Source organism: Canis lupus, chromosome 10 (genome assembly GCF_048164855.1).
Source record: "Canis lupus baileyi chromosome 10, mCanLup2.hap1, whole genome shotgun sequence".
Taxonomy (NCBI): domain Eukaryota; kingdom Metazoa; phylum Chordata; class Mammalia; order Carnivora; family Canidae; genus Canis; species Canis lupus.
This window is the reverse complement of record NC_132847.1, coordinates 55,631,570-55,652,039: the sequence shown is the minus strand read 5'-3', so window position 1 is coordinate 55,652,039 and position 20,470 is coordinate 55,631,570. Positions and strand designations below refer to the sequence as shown.

At 49.1% G+C, this 20,470-nt stretch overlaps 1 protein-coding gene and 1 long non-coding RNA gene across 8 annotated transcripts in view; one reads left to right on the top strand and one right to left on the bottom strand.

Annotated features, from left to right (window-relative positions):
- FBXO10 (F-box protein 10) overlaps positions 1-20,070 on the top strand; it is a 63,388-nt gene extending 43,318 nt beyond the window's left edge. For 6 of the 7 annotated variants that reach the window (XM_072841983.1, XM_072841985.1, XM_072841989.1 and 3 more), the window contains 8 exons: positions 2,460-2,609; positions 5,074-5,210; positions 9,662-9,732; positions 11,454-11,606; positions 12,576-12,845; positions 14,404-14,717; positions 15,783-15,964; positions 18,228-20,070. In XM_072841983.1, the coding sequence (XP_072698084.1) occupies positions 2,460-2,609; positions 5,074-5,210; positions 9,662-9,732; positions 11,454-11,606; positions 12,576-12,845; positions 14,404-14,717; positions 15,783-15,964; positions 18,228-18,402 (1,452 nt within the window). In that variant the 3' untranslated portion in view covers positions 18,403-20,070. Of the gene's footprint in view, positions 1-2,459; positions 2,610-5,073; positions 5,211-9,661; positions 9,733-11,453; positions 11,607-12,575; positions 12,846-14,403; positions 14,718-15,782; positions 15,965-18,227 lie in introns of those variants that run through there. The other variant, XM_072841990.1, reaches the window with a different exon arrangement.
- On the bottom strand, positions 10,659-18,958 carry LOC140641701 (uncharacterized). The gene is made up of 3 exons (XR_012038292.1): positions 17,854-18,958; positions 15,734-15,929; positions 10,659-14,599 (listed from the first exon to the last, which is right to left on the bottom strand). It is a non-coding gene; the product is annotated as an uncharacterized lncRNA (long non-coding RNA).
- Positions 20,071-20,470: the final 400 nt, after the last annotated feature.

Genomic DNA, 20,470 nt, shown 5'->3' with positions numbered 1-20,470 from the left:
GGAAAGGAGGGGACAAGGCAGCCTGGAAAGGTAGAAAAGAAGGCTTTAGGAAAGAGTGGTCAAAGGTGTGAGGCCTAGGTTTCCAACCTGAGTGGCTCAGGCAACAGCAGGAACATGGGAGGTAGAGACGGGGATGCTAGGTTTGTGGCATTTCTGACATCCAGCAGAGATGCCATCTAGTTACCTGGATCTGGAGCTTTGGGGAGAGATGTCCCCTGCCAGACAGACTTGGGAGCAAGTTGTAGTTGGGAGTCATGGAAAAGAAATGACGTTACACGGCCTTACTTATAGCCCTTTTACACTATTGCCTCTGGGGGCTTTTGGCAGGAATTAGGCAGCCTATAAATTCCAAGTGAGTCTCTAGCAAGGAACCTGAGAAACTAATATTCAGGATTTTTGAGTGAAAAAAAAAAAAAGCCCCCATGGTATCTCATGCGAACCCAGCATCAGGTACAATTATATGCTAAGTGACATGCGGACAAACAGGGAGGTGTGGGCGGGGAGAACCAGGCCTGCTGAGCTGGTCCCATGCCCAGGAGCAAAGCCTTGATCCAGCGCCCTGAGGGCAGCCACCGGTCTCTGCCCTTTCCCTGGAGAGTAAGGATGGCAGAAAGAGCTCAGTTGCTTCAGATTTCACACAGAAAACTGTTTTTCTTGGTGTTTTGTGTATCTTGTCATTTTTAGTTGGAAGTTGAGTCTTGTATAGAGACTGAGGTCAGTCACATTCATGTGTGGAGATGGGCATACCTCTTTTACCAGGGCTTTAAAGGACCAAGTTTTGGGTCAGTATGGGGAGGATTGAGCTGGTTTGGATTTTGTTACGATTATCCTCCTCGTACCATAGGCTTCATGCTCTTTACCTTCTGCTTTGCCAGTAGGTTTGCCAGTAGGCGTTACTCTGCCTCTCAGAGAGGGGCCGTCTCCGTGGCCTTGCCCCTCCCAGCAGTAGACTGCTTTCATTTGTGGCTCTGCGCTGGTGGTAGGCTTTCCCTCGTGGACCTGTCTGTCCTTAGTCTTAGGTCATTGCGGTCTGTGGGTCTTGGAAGTAGGCCCTTTCCAGTGGCTCTGCCTCACCCTCAGCATTAGAGGGAGCTCTAACGATATGGGCCAGAGGTGGGTTTTTTTCCTTTCCCTTGAGAGTGACAGGGTTTGCTACCCTTCCCCCAGTTGTTTCAGGCTAGTTCTGCAGGAGAGCTGGAGAGAAAACTCCAAGAGCGCCTTAGTGTGGCTGCCTTAGTTTTCCCCGTGCTTCTGCCATGAGGGAGGCAGTCTCCAGTCTCCTGTCCTGTCCCCAGTATTTCCCCACAAGTACCTAGTGAGGTCCATGGAGAAGTGAACAGACACACCTACTCCCAGAGTTTCTGCACTGACACTGCTTCACACTTGGCCTTTAACAACTGGCCAAAACTCGTAGCTGGATGCTTAGGGGTTCGTGTGGCATTTGCATCTGTGCAGGCAAGCGTGTGCTCACATCTCATCTCCTGGGAGGTACCTGTTTTCCTTGGATTTCAGGCTTGGGTGTCCTGCACCTCAGTTCTCTCATAGGTTCAAGAAAGGCTCTGTTTTTGTATATGATTCTGTTCTTGTTTAAGTGTGGGAGCAGTGAATGCTCTCATCAGCTTTCTCCATCATAAACAGAAGGCTCCTCCTTGAAACTGTACTTCTGTTCTACTTTACCTCTCCAAGACTTTTATTTCAATGAAATATAATGTTTATTAGTGGCACACAGTTTATCCTAAAGTAATATATTTTTATTAATACACAATTGTTTAAAATAATACAAATATATTCTGAAAATGTAAGAGGTGATACATTCCCTTAAATAAGCTGTGCGCTGGGATGTGGTACCTTGTTTAAAGGAGGCTTCCTGGTACCAATACTTCTAATTGTCCCATAGTTTGGAGTACCAGTGGTTTTTGCACCTCCGGATACTATACCCAAGAAAGATTCAGAATGGACAAGAATAGGACTTTGTCTTACAAAGTGAAAGAGAAGGTGGGAGGTTATTCTCGGGTACATTCTCAGGTAGGTGAATTTTAGCAAAGGCACATGTGGGAACTTGATTCCATTCATTGTAGCTGTGCCCTTGGAACCTGAGGAGATCTTCATGTAACTCCAGTCCACATACAGTGTGAAGACCACCAAATCCCATCTTCTCTGAGGATCCTTTCTGTCCCATCATCCAGTTATTCTGCTCACAAGTTATGAATACAGGGCACGGGGCCAAGCTTCGGTCCAGATTTTATTTTAAAAACCACTGTGATTAGTAAGGAGCCTGCAGGGCAAAGCCAAGCAGGGCACAGAGCTCACTTCCACCAGGTAGGAAGAGGTGGTCCTTGCCTGTGGTGGAATAGCATGAAAGGAGCAGATGGTAAGAAAAAGATTGAGGTATTCCCCAAGCAGTTTTTTTTAAAAAAACCTGTGACAAGAAAACAAATGGCTTTCTCTTTTCTGCCTAGATTGTTATGCTCAGGAATGACATTCACCGCTGCAGAGCGTCAGGCATCTTTCTTCGCTTGGAGGGCGGAGGCTTGATTGCTGGCAACAACATTTACCACAATGCGGAGGCAGGCATAGACATCCGGAAAAAGTCCAACCCACTCATACTGGTACTTCTCCCTGTCTTCATACTCTTTTCAGAGTGGCTCTTGGTTCTTAAACCTCTTCTGAGATAATCTAAGTAAATGTTGCCATCTTGAATTTATATTGCTTCCTGTTTGCAAGTGGTTCCTGCCCTTTTCTGTGTGTCCTTATGACTCTGTCTCCTTTGTTCACGTTCTAGTGACATTGACTAATTCACCTCCCTGACAAGTCTCCTTGAAAAAAGAAAGAGGACTGGATAGCCAGGGACATTTCTAAGAGCACTTCCTCCGCCCTGATAGGCTCTGGTTGGCTCTGAGTTTGATAAGAATAAAGATCTAAGGGATCCCTGGGTGGCTCAGCAGTTTGGCGCCTGCCTTCAGCCCAGGGCGTGATCCTGGAGACCCGGGATCAAGTCCCATGTCAGGCTCCCTGCATGGAGCCTGCTTCTCCCTCTGCCTGTGTCTCTGCCTCTCTCTCTCTCTCTCTGTCTCATGAATAAATAAAAAAAATCTTAAAAAAAAAAAAAAAAGATCAATCTGCCCTATGAGACGCCTGGATAAAAAATAAAACACCAAGTTAGATCATTCTTCACTATAAATAGATATTTAGGATACTTAGTTCTGAACATTATTTGTTTCATGGATATTCTGAGGCCATGTGAGTTTGATTTTACACCAATGTGAAAACTCCTTAAGATGATAGGATACAGGACAGTGACATGAGAGAACAGCCCTTTTTTCCACTCTGGCCTTCCCTGAAAGAAACATTTCCTAGAACTGGGAAATGTGTTGGACTCCTTATGGGCTTGAAAAGATAATATCCCCCCTTATGCATAATGCTTATTGTATGCCGGATATTGTTCTAAGCACTTTGTATGTATTTACTTATTTTTGGTTTAATCTTTACACAACCCTGGGTGGTAGTAGAATTACTATCCCCATTTTATAGATGAAGGCACAAAGAGACTAAGGATGTTGCCCCAAATCCCACAGCTAGGGACGGAGCTAGGATTTAAATCCAGGCAGTTTGACTCAGGGCTGATGTTCTTGACCCATTATATTAGACTGCCCTTGCAAATGCAGATGAAGGAAAGTTCCTAACTATATTTGAAAAGACATGCCTAGCCAGCAGTGTCCTCTTTCAACCTCTTCCTCTCGCTGCGTTTCTACCACGCAGCTGGCATCCAATGCACAGCCTAGACTGAGGAAATTATCACCACTGCTGCCAGAGAGATGAGAGGAGGCTGCCTTCCCAGGGATGGAGGGGACAGGCCAGTTTAGCAGGTGGAGGGGGAAGGGGGCATTACGGTTCCGTCCTGGCTTCGTGAAAGGGTGTGGGGGATGGAAATGCCACTGCTTACGCTTCTCTCTCCAAGCTTTTCAGCCCTGTGAGGGACTTCTGTTAGGCCGTGGTTACCCAAGTGAGTGTGCCAAATCCTTCAGGAGAAAATCTGGAAAGTGAATAAGAATAGAAGAGCTTACAGTGTGGAACATTTTCAAGCAGGCAAGAACTTTGTTTTTGTGAAATCCTTTTGGAAGAGAAACTGCTAACTTCCTGGTTTAAGTAGGGAATGTATTTAGGCTGTAAATTAACAGAGTGAAACAATTTTATTATTTATTATCTAAAAATTTTGTCACTGTGCAAAAGCAGCTAACTGGGAAATGGGAAAACTAAGTTTCAGGTCTGGCTCTGCCTCATACTGTATGACCCTGGGCCTGCTTCCCCATTTGTACAAAGAGATATTCAAAATAAATCTAAGGGTCTTTATAATGCATAAGCCGCCGCCTTTAAAAAAAAAAAAAAAAAAAACAAGATCTTATTTATTTATTCATTAGAGAGAGAGAGAGAAGCAGAGACACAGGCAGAGGGAGAAGTAGGCTCCAAGCAGGGAGCCTGATGTGGGACTCAATCCCGGGTCTCCAGGATCAGGCCCTGGGCTGAAGGTGGTGCTAAACCGCTGAGCCACCTGGGCTGCCTGCACACAGCCTTCTGTGATCTTATGGCCCATGGAACAATCAGGCTCCCAGAGCTACACCTTTCCATGGGCCCTCCCTGCATGGGAAGTAAGGAATAGGAGTAAGGAAGCTCTCACCCCTCCTTGAAGGTGACCAGCATTGTCATGTAGTGGGGTGCTGCCCTTCCCTGAGACGTAAGCTCCCAGGCCCCCAGGTGGTGGGGCCTGGCCAGATGATTGTGTCAGTGTAGCAGGGATTAGGGGTTAGGGGGTGGTCTCTGGGGGCTCAGCAGCTTTCAGTGGCATGCCTTGCAGGCGAAGACTCCTCTCTCTGGATTTTCCCTTAGAGCTGTGCATGTGTGCAGTGGGACAGCAGCGTGGTCCATTCACTTGGTCGTATGCTAGCTAGGGATCTTCAGTGGCCTTGTTTTCTCCACTGTGTTCACCTTGGCCCTGCTGGGGGGCAGCATTTGAGCACTCTGCTTCTTGCTGGCAGGTCTGATCTGTCTTCTGTGCTGTCTCACATTCCCCTGCAGTGTAACCAGATCCACCATGGCCTTCGTTCCGGCATTGTCGTCCTTGGCAATGGGAAAGGCATCATCCGGAACAATCAAATATTTTCAAATAAGGAGGCTGGCATTTATATCCTGTACCACGGGAACCCAGTTGTAAGGTATGTATGCTGTACCCAGGCCATCCTCACCCATGGTCCCTTCTTCCCTCGCTGATCTCTCTCTTTCTTAATCCTTGGGTTTACTCCATTCAAAAACGTTTTTGTTTACTAAAACAACTGTAGAGCCAAACAAGCAAAGACAAGACTCCACGCTGATCCCACCATAGTAACACAAGCGCTTTTGTTTGCATTCCCTTCCAGTTCACTGTGTAGCCATTCTATTCAGCAGTCATCGCTGAGCCCATCTAATAATGATCACAAAGGTTAACAGGGGCACTCTGCTCCCCTGGAGCTTACTCTAGCATGGAGGACATGCATGACCAGAAGTAACTCTAGATAGAGACGGCATAAAGATTTCAACTCACCTGAAGTGTGTTCAGTTCAAAGTGGCCACCTAGGAAGCTGTGTTAAAATCCAGAGGCTACATCTGGCCTTAACACAAAGGCATGCCATGATGGATCAGCGGTGTGAGCTGCCGTCCCAGTTCTCATATGGGGCAGACTGTGATGAGTGCTACTGAAGTGCTACCAAGGAAGGAAATCATTCTACTCGAGACATGGGAAGGCCTCATTTACAAGGGGGCATGAGAGATAGAATTTGCAATATGTGTAGAACGTGTACTGTCATGGAGGTGGGGAGTGGACATTCCTACCAGAGGAAACAACGTGAGCAAAGGCAGCAGAGCACGGCAGCCTCAGGACTTACCTAATGGTACGCTGTGGCCCGAGAACAGGTGTGACACAAGTGGTTCGATATTGCTTTAGGAAAATAACTGTTGGGCAGCCCCGGTGGCGCAGCGGTTTAACGCCGCCTGCAGCCCGGGGTGTGATCCTGGAGATCCAGGATCGGGTCCCGCATCGGGCTTCCTGCATGGAGCCTGCTTCTCCCTCTGCCTGTGTCTCTGCCTCTCTCTTCGCTCTCTCTGAATGAATAAATAAATAAATCTTTAAAAAAAAAAAAGGACAATAACTGTCACAGATATTCACAAATATTGCAGCAAATATATTCTGAAGTAGTTTTTTCCCCCATGATTGTTTCATTTGCATTCTTCCATGTTGTTGCATGGCCTTGATCAGTTTTGGAAGGTTTCAGAACATTCTGTCATTTTGATAGTCCATTATTTTTTGAACCATTCCTACTGTTAACCATCTGTTTTTCACTACTATTACAGGTTATTGAAAACAGTGGTCATAGAGCTCTTTTTCCATCTTTTGCATTATTGCCTTAAGAGACTGTGTTTGTATGTATGTGTGTTATCCATTTAACACACATTTAAGTGTTTGCTCTCTGTGTATGGGGACAGTGATATAAAAAGTGTGTAAGAACAGTCTCTGCCCCATAGAATTTAGTCTCATGCTGGAGACAGACACACAAATAACCATGAGACAGACAAATAACCAAAAAACACCAAGACGAATGCTTTAATAGGCCGTCGTGTAAGTGCCTAAGGAGCCAGCCACGATACCAGTTGAGCAAGTCAGGGAAGGGCATGAGGGGAGCTGATACTGAGTTGTGCTGAAAGGGTAAGTAGGATTTTGTGGTCAGAGGGATGGTATTCTGGTCCCAGGGGCAGTGAAATTCAGAGTATGTCCTGGTAATAAATGTGTGTCTGCCACGAGATACCCAGGAGGTTGAGTAGAAGATCAGCCTACAAAGGCAGGTTAATGCTGGGACACAGACCTTGAGATATCGAGTATGATATGCAGAGTAATGGCTCTCTTGCTACATCCATTTCCTAATCCTTGGAATCCGTGAACGTGTTATCTTACATGGTAAAAGTGATGTTCCAGATGTGTCCATCAGGAACCTTAAAATGGGGAGATTATCATGGCTTATCCAGATGTAATCATAAGGATCCTTAGGGAAGCAGGAGAATGAGCTGGGAGGAGGAAATGTAACAACAGAAACAGGTCAGAGTGATGAGGCCATAGGCCAAGAAATCTGGGCAGCCTCTAGAAGCTGAAAAACAAGAAATGGATTCCCTTTAGACTTCCCAAAGGAACACACATCTGCTGCACCTTGATTTAACCCTGTAGGATCCATTTTGGACTTCTGACTTCCTAAACAAGAAGGTAATAAATTTGTGTTGTTTTAAGGCACTACATTTGTGGTAATTTGTTAGAGTAGCCATACACCAGTCTGGGAAGTTTGGACTTTACCTTGTGGGTCCTGGGAAACTGCTGAAGAGTTTTGAACAAGGACTGTTACAGTCAGATTGGTGTCTTGTTTTTTAAAATAGAATCTCTTTGAGGGGCGCTTGGCTGGCTCAGTTGGTGGAGTGTGTGACTTTTGATCTTAGGATTGTGAGGTAGGTAGGTAGGTAGGTTGGTTGGTTTTAAAGATTTTATGTATTTATTCATGAGAGACACAGAGAGAGGAGCAGAAACCTAGGGAGAGGGAGAAGCAGAAGCAAGCTCCCTTCAGTGAGCCTGATGTGAGGACTCAATCCCAGGACCCTGGGATCACGACCTGAACCAAAGGCAGACGCTCAACCACTGAGCCACCCAGGCGTCCCAGGATTGTGAGTTTTCCAGCCCATGCTGGGTGTAGAGATTACTTTAAAATCTTTAAAAAACTATGACAGAATCTCTTTGAGAGTATAGGTTGTGATGTTTATGTTTCTTTGTGATGGAAGGTAGGGACCTGGGGGAGGGTTTTGAGATCCCTGAAGTGGATCTCAGGATAAGGCAAACCACAGCAGGGTTTTTTGGTTTTGTTTTTTGGGTTGTTTTTGTTTTTGTTTTTGTTTTTTTTCTTTTTTTTGCCAGTGAAAGTTTTATAATGTTTTGTGTTTCTTTTTTTGCTTTGGCTGTAAGGAAGCACAGGGCTCAGTTGGGCACATCTGCAATAAATGTCCCACCCTTGGTTTTTGGAACAGTGATCTTTCCCCTTTTCCTAAATGTTTTCTGATAGCTCTTCATCTTTATTTTGCCCTCCCTGTGTATACACACATACTTGTTTCTCCAAGTGGCCATGGGTTCTTTCTGGAAGTGAGATTTATATTGGAAACACACCAGCCGTGCATTTGCTGCTCTGGCACAGGTCTCAGAAATATGGATGAAGTGTGCCCTAGCCCAGGGACTGTCTGTGACCATGAACTCTAAAATCCACAGTGACCATCTGCTGATTGAATTGTAATCAGATCAAAGCAGAGCCCTCAGACCTAAGAGCAAAAATAGGGATGTTTTTAACAAATGATTTCACTTGTTCAACTCAAAAGCATGGTGTAGGTGCAATTGACATGTGGCTTCCCCAGGATCCACACATGCAATTTGCTGGTTTTTTTTTCCCCAAAGATGTAAACTATTTGGACCCTGCCCTAAGAGATGGGAAAACTTAGCCAACTCCTACTCAGTGAAATTCTGTGAGGTGCCAGGCTCTGTGTTAGGCTCTAAAGAGCCAGATGAATAGTTGGACCTAAATACCTCAGCCACATGATGGGAATTAGGAGGGTTGCCTCCTAAGACAGGAGGTGGGTACCCTTCCAGGAAGAAAGGAGGTCACAGCATTCCTGTTAGTAAAAATAACAAATAGCAAATGTCTGTCCTCCAGGGATAACCCAATTGTGCTAAGTCCAGGTGTGACTGGCCTTGTTTTAACAGGCAGGAAACCAAGTTGCAGAGACTAACACAAACAATGCATGCCCTTAAACATGCTCAGGTGTCTGGTTTTTTGTTTGTTTGTTTTGTTTTGTTTTGTTTTGTTTTGTTTTGTTTTGTTTTGTTTTGTTTTGTTTTAGGTGTCTGGTTTTTCATTCATAAGGCCTTTCCATGGCAGTGAGGGCTGTGTGTGTTTCTCTGAGCAGGAACGTGTTTTCCTGTATTTTCTGCATGTGGCTAACCCAGCCCGTTAGGTTTCACATGCACATTGTCTGATAATCTTTTTTCTTTTTTTTCCCCACATTGATATTCTTAAAACCCCACTTTTAAGAATCTGCTTTTCTTCTTTTAAGGCATGTCATTATGTTGTCATTCAGTGGATGGGCGATTAACAGAAAAGGTAAAGAACAGCTGTTGGATACAAATAGAAGATTGTAGGCTCATTACAGGCAGAGAATCTGATTCAGGCTTTGGACACAAATCATGCCCAAATAAGCTTAACACAGTCTCCTAGGAATTCTTGACACTACCAAGACTTGACTTGTCACCTGGGCACCACGATGACATGCATTTCAAACTGTGTATGTGAGCAACAGTCAAGAGAGGTCACAGAAATGTGAATATTGTTGTACTTGTATGCCATAGTTGCAGGTTTATTAGTTCTGGATCAGTTTGTCTCCAGGATAACAGATGATTTTTAAATGCCTAGCTTGTAGGACTTCAGAAAATGCTTTATGCCCCTGTGGACTTGAGTCATCTGGGGAAGGGCACAAGAGAAAGTAGTCACCTTGGGCAGCCATTGACTTTGACACATGACATTGGTAAGGTCTTAACTCTCTTCTTCTATTTTAGCGGGAACCACATTTTCAAGGGCCGTGCAGCTGGCATAGCAGTGAATGAGAATGGCAAAGGCCTCATCACAGGTAGGAGTGGGAACCTCCTAGAGCCGTGGCCAGCCAAGCAATCAGCAGCCAAGCCAACGTCCCTGGCCTTGCCCCCAGCCAGTCCTTCACCCTGACTACTCGTCTTTTCCTTTGAAAAGACGGCTAGCCCCTTAGTATGCCGGTTCCATGCACCGGCCATGCTTGTCACAAGGAGGGCCTAACAGGGAGAGAGTGTCTGCTGTCTGCCGTCTGCCGGCCCTCTGCTCAGAGGAGCTCACTGGATGGCTCACATAACCCTGTCAGGAAGATTTATGGCACACAAACTGAATCCCTCCTCTTGGCTTTTGTATAGGCTTGCCCTGCTCTGGAAATCCATCCCCATTTCCCCCCTGCCTGGCCAACTCCTGCTCATCCTTCAGGTCTCAGCCTGAATGTCTTCCTCAGGGAAGCCTGCCCTGACCTCCCATTGTACACGCAGACACTCAGGGGACCCAGCAGGCATGCTCTGTAGGACATCTTAATTTCTTAGTGATCTGTGTGTCAGTCTCCTTCACTATAAGGCAGCAAATTCTCTAAGATCAGGATCAAGTCTACGTGGTACCTCAGTGTAGCCTCAGCACAGAGAATAGCCTTACCCAGGACATAAAAGATTGGCCTGGTGAATTCCTCTGACTGAACCCAGACTTCCTTCATTCGTCAGACATTTATTGAGTACACACTCTATGCAGGAGGGGGGACACAGTTGTGAACAAAACAGATCTGTGAAACGGGCTCCCTTAGGTTCCTGCTGTTGAGCACTGACATTTTAGGAGGGGAAAACAAAAGCATGCATACACACATATACACAAAAGAAACGTATCTGGGTGATACGTGCTCTAGAGATTAAATAATAATTATACATTAATTTTATTTATATTTACATAAATATATATATTTAAATTTTATTATATATAAGTATATAGTATATCAAATATATAATTTATTGAAATTTTAAAAAATAATTTATTGAAATTAATTAAAATAAGGTAATAGAGGAACTATGTGGGTATATTTAAGATTGTGTGGTCAGGGCAGGCCTTTCCGAGAAGGGGACATGCAAGCCAGACCTGAGTGACGGGACAAAGCCTGGGCAGAGAACCGGAATTCTGTGCGGAGCTGCCTGTGGAACGCAGCTGGCATGCCTGGGAGCAGGGACGTCACTCCTGTGACTGGGTGTGGTGAAGTGGGGCAAGGGGTGAGATGGGGTCAAAGAGGCAGGAAGGAACTGGGCACACGGGGTCTCTAGGGCCATTGCGGTCTGTCCAGCCATAGCCCTGGGCTCAGCTTGGGCCTCTTCAGCCCACTCCCACAGAGGTGGTGGATGAGGAGAGGGGAGCAAGGCTGCAGTCAGTCCTCTCCTGACCAGAGGGAAGTGGCTGGATTCTGCCCCCGCCTTCCAGGAACAGCCACCACTACAGGCGGCCCTACCTGGCCTTGGGCCCGGAACTTCAAGGCCAGTCTATTCTTAGTCGGTCCCGAAGGCCACTGGATAGAGTGGGTCCTAGAGACACGAGAGCACAGGGTACATACAGACCTTGCCCTGGAGGAGAGCCGACAGCACTCCAGTCCCTGCAAAGTCAAGCACCAGGCAAGATTCAGGGTGCTGTTGACAGGGTGCAGCCTGGGTGTCCTGGTCCAGAAGGTCCTTTCCAAGCTGTCCAATCCTCATGGCCACTGTGGGTGGCCCTTGGGTCTTGATCCTCTCCTTTGCCTTTCCGTAGAAAATGTCATCCGTGAGAACCAATGGGGAGGTGTAGACATCCGCCGTGGAGGAGTCCCGGTCCTCAGGAGCAACCTCATCTGTTTTGGCTACTCCGATGGCGTGGTTGTGGGGGATGAAGGCAAAGGGCTAATAGAAGGAAACACCATCTATGGTGAGGCGCCCATTCCTGGGGGAAGGGGTCTGGGGTCCAGCCCAGCCAGGGAGGCAGGGAGCCCAGGTTCCGTCTCTAGCTGGTGAGTGCGGAGAAAGTCACTGCCTGTCCCTGGGCCGCAAATACGCCCTGAAGGACAGTGTCAGTCTCAGGCCACAGCCACACAGCCCCTCTCAGAATACAAAAGCCACTACTAAATCCCCTTGTAACCCAAGGGGTCAGCAAAACAGAGAGCTTCATCCCCATTTAAAATAGCAGAAGGTGGGAGTTGTGTGAGGACAGGGCCATTGAGGCTCTGACGCATGGGCATCTAACTCTTACCTTTCTTCTGATCCAAAGAACTAGAAATCTAATAGAAGAAGAACTAGGATAGCCCTAGAAAGGAGACTGTTCTCACTCATGTGTGACTTCGAGCAAAGCCTTACCCTCTGGACTGCAGCTCTAATAATAATAGCTGACATGTGTTCTTTGCTAGGTGCTTTATATGCACTATCATATTCAAACCTCCTGACTGCCTTCTGAGGTGGATACGGTCATTGTACAGATAAGAAAACTGAGACACGGAGAGTCTATAATCTGCTCAAGGTCACGTAGCTAGGAAGTGGTAGGGCTAGGACTCAGAGGCCACCTCCATCTCTCTGCAGGATGGGGTTGCGCTGGATGAACTCTGAGGTCCCTTTGGCACTGTCCCTCTGGGCTTGTGTGCTTCTGACCTGGAAGTGGGGCCTTCACTGTTCCCAGAGCACTTTTACACCCTATGGGATGATTCTGGTTGTGAGACTGACCTGATTGTTACCCTCTTATATGAAGGAGAAGCCTCCAGCCATAGAGTGACTTACCCAAGGCCATTAGCTTACCAGAGCCTCTGTCTCCAAGGCCGGTGCCATCTTTGCTTCCCCTCTTGGGGAGACACTGGGGCTGCCTCCCCCACTGCTCAGGGCCCGTGACCAGCTCCTTTTCCTGTCCCAGCTAATAAGGGCTGTGGTGTGTGGATGATGTCGTCCAGCCTGCCCCACGTCACCAGTAACCACGTCAGCTACAATGGCCTGTATGGAGTGGCAGTGTTTAGCCAAAAAGACGGTTCTGGTGAGTTCCCTGGAGGTCATGGAGCCCAGGAGAACTTCAGCGAGGACGGAGATGCCATCCTTTGGGAGCCGGAGCTGGAGAAGGATGACGACCCGCTGCGCCGGCCTGTCACCATAGCTCTCGTTGAGTCAAACAGTATTAACCACAATGGAGGTGAGTGTGTCCCTGCTCCAGAGCCTTCCGTGCTCACACTGCCGTAGGTACCCTTCTCGCTTTTTTGGCCTTTCACCTGATACCCCAGACCTCTGGATTTACATTCTTTCCTGAATGTAAATCCATTCTTTCCTGACCTCCAGTCCTGCCTAGCTCTTGCTATTTCTGTTGCCTGAAATTCCCTTTCCCCCATCTACACAGCCCAAACAACTTGAAGTTCAAAGCCCACTGTGAATGTGCCCTCCATCCTTACCCTCTCACTTACTGGGGGCCCTGGGACGGGAGCTGTTTTCTGTGGCTGTTTTGTCAGCTCTGATAGGCTCTGAACATGAGGCAAGGAGCTGAACCTCATCGCTGTCACTGTCGGTGCCCCACCGAGTCCCACACCCCACATACATGTTTCTAACTCATTCTAGGACACTTTGTCCACATCTTAACATCCAAGGACATGCATTTGCTATTGATGGCATATCATGGTTTAACTGGCAATTTTTTTTTGTTATACAGAGAATAAGGGTTATCCAGTTATCTTAAACTGGATAAAAACTAACATTCATTCATTGTTTATTGAATTGAGACGAGGGGGAGTGGTGGGAATGTACAGAGTTGATCCAAGGCCAGGGCTCCCGACGGAGGCTCCTGCCCTGGGAACAGCAGAGGGCAGGGAGAGTGGGAGCCAGCAGAAAACGAGTTCTGTCCCCTCCCAGCTCAGGGTTTTCCCCGTATGGCCCTGAGGGACAGGCAAAGTCACATAAATTCACAGAGACTTGATTTATATTTGCTCTTCTCCATCAGGACAGGAGAAGTGGCAGGCAGGTGGCTGGAACTTGCAGACTCCTGGCTCCCCTAGGACCACTGTTGGCCTCTGCACACCCCCTCCACCCCAGCACTGCCAGTGCCTCTTGCTCTCATGCTGGGTGCATGTCACCACTGGGGAGTCATTGTCCTCTTCACCCCCGGGTCCCCCTGCCACACTGTCTCTTCCTGACCAAGTCATGTGGCTCTAAGCCTGCTGATTTTTATGCTGCTTTTCTAAAAGCGTTGTAGTGTCTCTAAGCATATACAATCCCAGATACCATTTTCTTTTCAAAATTCTAATATATTTTAGATATTTAGCTTATAAATTTTTGTATTCAAAAATTACAGAATTTCCCTTATGAAGAGTATGTCCCAAAACAATCAGGAGGCAGATTCCAACTCTGTGGAGGTGGAATGGGCAGCTTTAACAGGTAGTGAGCACCCCGTCGCAGGAGGTGCAAATAGCAGGAGGATGGTGACCTGGGAGGTGCGCGAGCACAGGAGAGCCTGGGTGGCACGAGCAGCTGAGCCCAAGGAGTCTGGCATCACTTTTCTGTTTCCTAAGCACTTTGTTCAGAAGGAACAGCACTTCCTTGTTCCTGGCTTTCCTCCTGCTCAGTTTGTCAGCCGTCTTAAAAGATGTGTAACTCCCAGGGGCTGGTTCTGAGTGTCGCTGCCTCTTCTTCCCCACTTCTCTCCTGGGGTGCACAGTTCCACGAAAGTTTATCCTGACTACTCCCCAACCCTTTCCACCCCATAGCCTCAGGCCTCTACGTCCAGAGCAGTGAGGCGCTGCACGTCGTCACCAATGTGATCCACGCTAACGGGGACAGAGGTATCACCGTGGCCCAGAGCGGCCAGCTCACCCGCGTGACCAACAACAGCATCTCCTGCAACCGCCAGAGTGGGGTCAAGGTCGAGGCCCAGTGCAAGGTGGAGCTCCGGGGCAACGGTATCTATGACAACAGAGGTCACGGCATCATCACCAAGGGTGACAGCACCGTGGTCATTGAAAATGACATCATTGGCAACCGGGGCAGCGGGCTGCAGCTCTTGCCCAGGTCCGACACAAAGGTGTGTGTGTGTGTGTGTGTGTGTGTGTGTGTGTGTGTGTGTGTACGCTGCGTGGTGCCAGCACAGGGCTCAGCCCTAGGACAGCCCTCGTACTCTCGCTCCTGAGAAGCCCGAAGCACTCAGCACCACAGGGACGACATTCCTCCTGCCCACACCCAGCCTGGGAGACGCAGCGGGGCTTCACATGAGAGGAGCACATGCACTGAGCCCTGAAGGACAGACAGGAGTCCCCAGCAGGGAGCCAGGGTGCGGGTGCTCCTGGGGGCATCTCTGTGGTCTCCAGGTCAAGCTCAGAGCTCTTTCAGCCCTCTCCTAACAGAACAGTCTCCCACAGGACCTAGTATGCAGTAGGTGCTTAATGAAGAGGCCCTGTGTGCACACTGCTCCCTATATACCCGGCATCGCCTTTTCCCCTTTCTCTACCTCAGTCCTATAGCTGGGCCGTCACTTTTTTCAAGAGGCTGAGGTACTCCTTTTCTGGACATCGGGCGCTCATGCCCACCCACACTTCAAAGAGCACTTCCCACAGTATGTTTTGCATCTGCTCCCCAGAGGTGAGCTCTGAGCTCCCTTTTTTGGAAAGCACTGTACTGGGTGCTAGGGTTTTCTGTTGAGCCCGACCCACCCCGTCCCTGCACTTGGGAAATTACCATCCCAAAGCCTCTCTTTGGCTCTGCAGCTTCATGAGTAGTGACTTAGGCGAGGAGTAAAGAATTTGTTGGCTCAACCTGTGAATACTGAGGAAGGGATGGGGGACACGCTGTTGCCTTGGTCAGGGTGCCAGGGTCCTTGCCTCTGGTACAACCTCCCCTCCCTGCCAGGCCTCTGCATGTTGCTCCTTCACCCTAGAGCAGCTGTCCTCTGCGCTGCACCTGGTAAGCTCCTGCAGCTTACCCGCCATCTCCTTCAGGAAGCCTGCCCTGATCTCCACCGCCCTTCCCTGAGCTCCCAGGGCTCAGTGCTGCCCTACCTAGTGTGCTCTCGCCCCTCAGTTTTATAACTGATGTTTGCCTTACCTGGCTCCCCACAGTCCCTGAGGTATGACAGACTGACTGTCTCTTCCAGGTGATAAAGAACCGGATCCATTCATTCCGGGCCTATGGCATTGCAGTGCGGGGCCGCGCCAAGGCCCTGGTGCAGGAGAACATCATCTTCCAGGGCAAGACCAGCAAGACCATCTTTCAGCAGATCTCAAACAACCGAGAATGTATCCTGCAGAACAACAAGTTCTTGGTCTTCAAAAAAAAGTAAGTGTCTGGGGTCTGCCTGTGGTCTTCCAGAACCACGGTGAGGTCACTAAAGAAGCCAGGCCCAGCGACCGTGGCTCCCTTTGCTCCCTGTGGTCCTGCCAGCTTTCGGCCCTGATCAGGTCATGCCAGTTGGTGCTGAGGCCCTGCGCCCGCCTCCCTGGGAGGAAACGGGCTTTAACGAGCTGCAGACCTCAGCTCTGCCAGCCACTGGCTGTGGAACCTCGGGCAAGCTACTCACCAGCTGGAGCCTCAGTGAAGTCCACTTACTAATGTCCGCATTGTGGCACCGATTTACAATAAAATCAGGTCCCATGACCTAGCAGACAGTCTGGGGTATTCCAAAAATGTTAACTACCTGGTGCTGCTGCTCTCACTTGGTTTTACTGCCTCTGCCTCTGCGTGGCACCATGGCTTCACACTCCTCTGCCCCGAACCCCTCACCATCCTTCCCTGTACCCCCTTTCAGTGATATCCCCATCCCTCCCCACTCTGTTCTGGCAGCAAGACCTCTGCGACCAACTTCTCCCAACATCAGAGTTCAGTCACGCAGTTACTAGGGCCTCTCAATTCTGACACCTCCTCTTCCCAATGGCCATCACCCCTGTTCGTGTCTCAGCACCCCTCACCCTGACCTGTGGCCTGTTGCCAGGATGCTGTTGCACTTGTGTATGGATGGACTCGGTTCTGCTTGTGTGGTGCTCTGCTAGCCTGGTTACGAAGGTAACGATCATTATCCCGGTGCTGGCGGTGTCACTCATCCACCGTGAATAGCCCTGTCCTGCGGCGCCAGCCTCCTGCCTGGTCACCCCGCCCCACCCCTGCAGGCTGTCCTGTGCATCCTGCCAGATTAATCTGTCTAAATCAGCTCTGGTCATGTCACATCCATGGTCTGAGGGATCCCCCTATTCTACAATAGTGATCGCTACTCTTTTTTAAATTATATACAGTTTCAGTAAAAACAGTTTTGAGGAAACCTCACATAGTATACTTATAAAAAAAGAGAAATTCTAATCTTTTCTGCCCACATCCCAGCAGATCATATCACGGACTCCCAGTAGTCTGCTTCCTCCTGCCACTGTGGAGACCCCAGGATACAGATAGCACAGACCTGTCAGCCTGGCATTATCCACTGTGCACCGTTGAGTCCTAATTTTTCCTTTCCAGGCTCGCTTTCTGCTTCCAAACTCAAATGCTGGCAATTCTTTGAACATACCTCCAGGCTCCTCACTTAGCCTACATAGCCAGCTTCTAACTATCCACACCTTTACAGTCCTTCTCATTGTAACATAATCATCATAAGAATGTGCAGAAGAGGGACACCCGGGTGGCTCAGCAGTGTAGTGCCTGCCTCAGCCCAGGATGTGATCCTGGAGTCCTGGGATCGAGTCCCACATCGGGCTCCCTGCAGGGAGCTTCTCCCTCTGCCTGTGTCTCTCCCTCTCTCTCTGTGTGTCTCATGAATAAATAAATAAAATCTTTTAAAAAAATGCAGAAAACACTGTCAGTGGCTTAAAGAATTTAGGATTTGGTATAAGAGGTGGTTCCTTATAACTCAAATGACAGAAAGCCCTGACCAGAGCTTTCCCTGACCCTTCATAATCTCCATAAGAACTCACCAACTTCTGTCCCCTATAGATTTATGGTTTCTTTTTTTTTTTTTTTTAATTTTTTTAGATTTTTTTTTTAGATTTATGGTTTCTAGAATGTCATATAAAAACGGAAATCATACAGTATATAGTCTTTCGAGTCTGGCTTCTCTCATTTAGCCTGATGCACCTGAGATTTGCCCGTGGTGTCACGGTTCATTCACTCTTTTTGTTGCTGAGTGGCATTCCATCATATGGATGCACCACAGTTTGCCCAACCATGAGCTGAAGGGTACGTACGTAGTCTCAAGTTTCAGGTGACTGTGAATAAAGCTGCCATCCTCATGCGTGTCATACACCAGGAGAGGGGAAGAATGGAAGAGGAGAAAGTCCCTGATGTTCTCCAGGTCCTTATAGAGACAGGGAGATTGAAGCTTATAGAGGGAACTGGTCCAAGGTTACGTGCAGAGTTGAAAGCACAGCTGGAGCCAGAATGCAGGACTTTTGCCTCTTAGCTCCACACGTGCCCACCTCCTTGAGCCTTATCACTAACTTGGAGGCAGCACCTACACCTGGCTGGACCCGGTGAGCTCAAGCCAAAGGTGAGATTGTCAGGGCATTCAGCAAATGCTCCAGACTCTCAGAGTTCATGGACTGGCATTTTGCACCCCCAGGTCTGACACATGGCGCCTGGTGAACCCACCAGCCCGGCCTCACCTGGAAAGCTCTCTCCGAGGGCCCTCTGCAGCCCACAGTGGGCAGAAGGTGACAGCCATGGCGACTAGGATCACAGCCCGTGTGGAAGGTGGTTACCACAGCAACCGCAGCGTCTTCTGCACCATTCTGTAAGGATGGGAGCCATGGAGTGGGGCGACTGGAGGGCTGTCCAGACTCCAGGAGCAGCAGCCCCACACCCCGCGCTAGGCTCTGATGGGTGTTCAGCTGAGCCAGGAGGTAAAGGCAGCGTCAGGATGGAAGAAGCAGCATCTGAGGGACTCTGGGCCCCTCTTGGTCCTCCGCCTCCCTGAACCCCAGAGAAAACTGGCTTCCTGGGGACGAAGAAAGAGAGAGATGGGTGGGTTTCCTGTCACTGAAGTTCTTATAGAGGTTATGAAGAGTTGGGGAAAATTGATACTAAAGCTTTAGTTGAGTCTGTTTAAATGACAAGGAAGTTTTATTTTACACACACCAAACCTGGACTCTTGTCAGGAAGGAGCAGATGGACTCCTGAGGGAGGAGGTGATTCTAGTGGGGTGGAGAGAGCCCCAGAGGCTTCCCTTTCCTGGACCCGTCTTGATGCCCGCAAGGCCACGGCCACCCCCTCCCGGCGGTCTGCAGAGGCTAGAGGAGTTGAGACTTGAACATGGACCATGAGGGGGACTGGGAGCCCTTCTGGAATGGCTGCCCCCGGGATGACCAGGGACATGCTGAAACAGAAGGGCAGTGTGGAGAAGGCCTCCTTTGAGCAGCCTAGGTGCCAGGCTGGGAAGGGCAGGGATGCACAAGACTCCACTCTGCCCTCAGGGAGCTCCCGAACTCGGGGCCTGCAGCACGGGGGTTCAGAGTCTGCACATGCCCCTACTAGCTGCTCCTCCTGGCACCAGACTTCTGGAGATGGAGGCGCCCAGGACCCCTTGTCTGTATCCGTGCTCTCATGGATAACTGCCTGCGTCACTGACCTACCACGGTTCCCCACTCTGTGCCTTGGCCCGTGCTCTGTCCCCTTCTTGGCATGCCCTTGCCATCTGCACCTGTCCATGTCCCACCTAGTCTGTGAGGTTTAGCTGAGACACTGCCTTCTCCAGAGCTCCCCTCCCTACAGTGACAATGCTCTTCCTCCTCTGAGGCTCTGCTGCCCTTTCTCTGCTCCCTCTCAGGTACTGAGCACTTTCTGCCTTGCTTTGGAGTTTTCTGGGTCCATCCCTGTCCCACTCACCTGCCTGTGAGCTCCTGGAGAGCAGGACCAGGTCTCACGGTCTGTCCCCAGTTCCTAGCCCAGGGGTGGGGTAGGGTTAGTAGCCTGAGTGAGGGGAGGAAGGGCCTCCCAAAGGGCTTTACGGAACCGTACTGTGAATGTGTCAGGGTTCCAGCGCCAGGTGGGCTCAGATCCCACCCGCTTGAGGATGGGGGGCTGAATGCAGGACTGGCTCAGCCGGAGCAACCCCCCTCCCACTCGGCCTTTCATGCAGGGCCTTCGCCAGCCTGTCGGGGTGGCTGTTGTGCACCTTGCCAGTGGCTTCCCAGGCTGGTTGTGCCAGGCCCTTGGTGCTGCTCTCCTGGGCAGGGTGGAAGGGGGTAGCTAGAGGGAGCCAGGAGCACTGGCTTCTCTCTGGGGACTTTGGGCACAAGAGCGCCGGCCCCTCCCATCCCCAGCACTGTCCTTTGCACTTCTCTGGTGGCCCCAATGTGAGTCGCTGTACAAAATGCTGCCTTTGTTATTTTGTAATGACTTTTCTGTGAACCGAATGCTTACGAAAATCTCTGCAACCAAAATAAAGTTATATATTTTAAAAGAAACCCTCTCGGGAGACTTTTCTTGGCCTGCGTACATGCTAGAATTCCCAGGTGGCTGGATGCAGGCACCCACTCAGCCTTCCCGAGGCACTGCTCCTTTAGCTGAAGGAGACCGATGCCCCCACGGTCTCGTCCGTTCAGCATGTTCCCACAATTCTGGGTCCCAAGGTCTGGGTAGCCAAGTCAGGGAGTGGATTGCAGCCCCCCACCCCCTGGGCTATGTGGGGAGGAACAGTAATGGTATCTGGAGTAGAGGACAAGGTTTTGAGATCATGAACTTGTTTTTCCCGGCTTCACTCAGCACCTTAGTTTTTGTCGTATCTGCATGCCAGCTGAGGAGAAAGTTAGTACTTAATATTTTTCTTCAAATTCTCTTTTTAAATTATTTTTCAGAAGAGTTTTA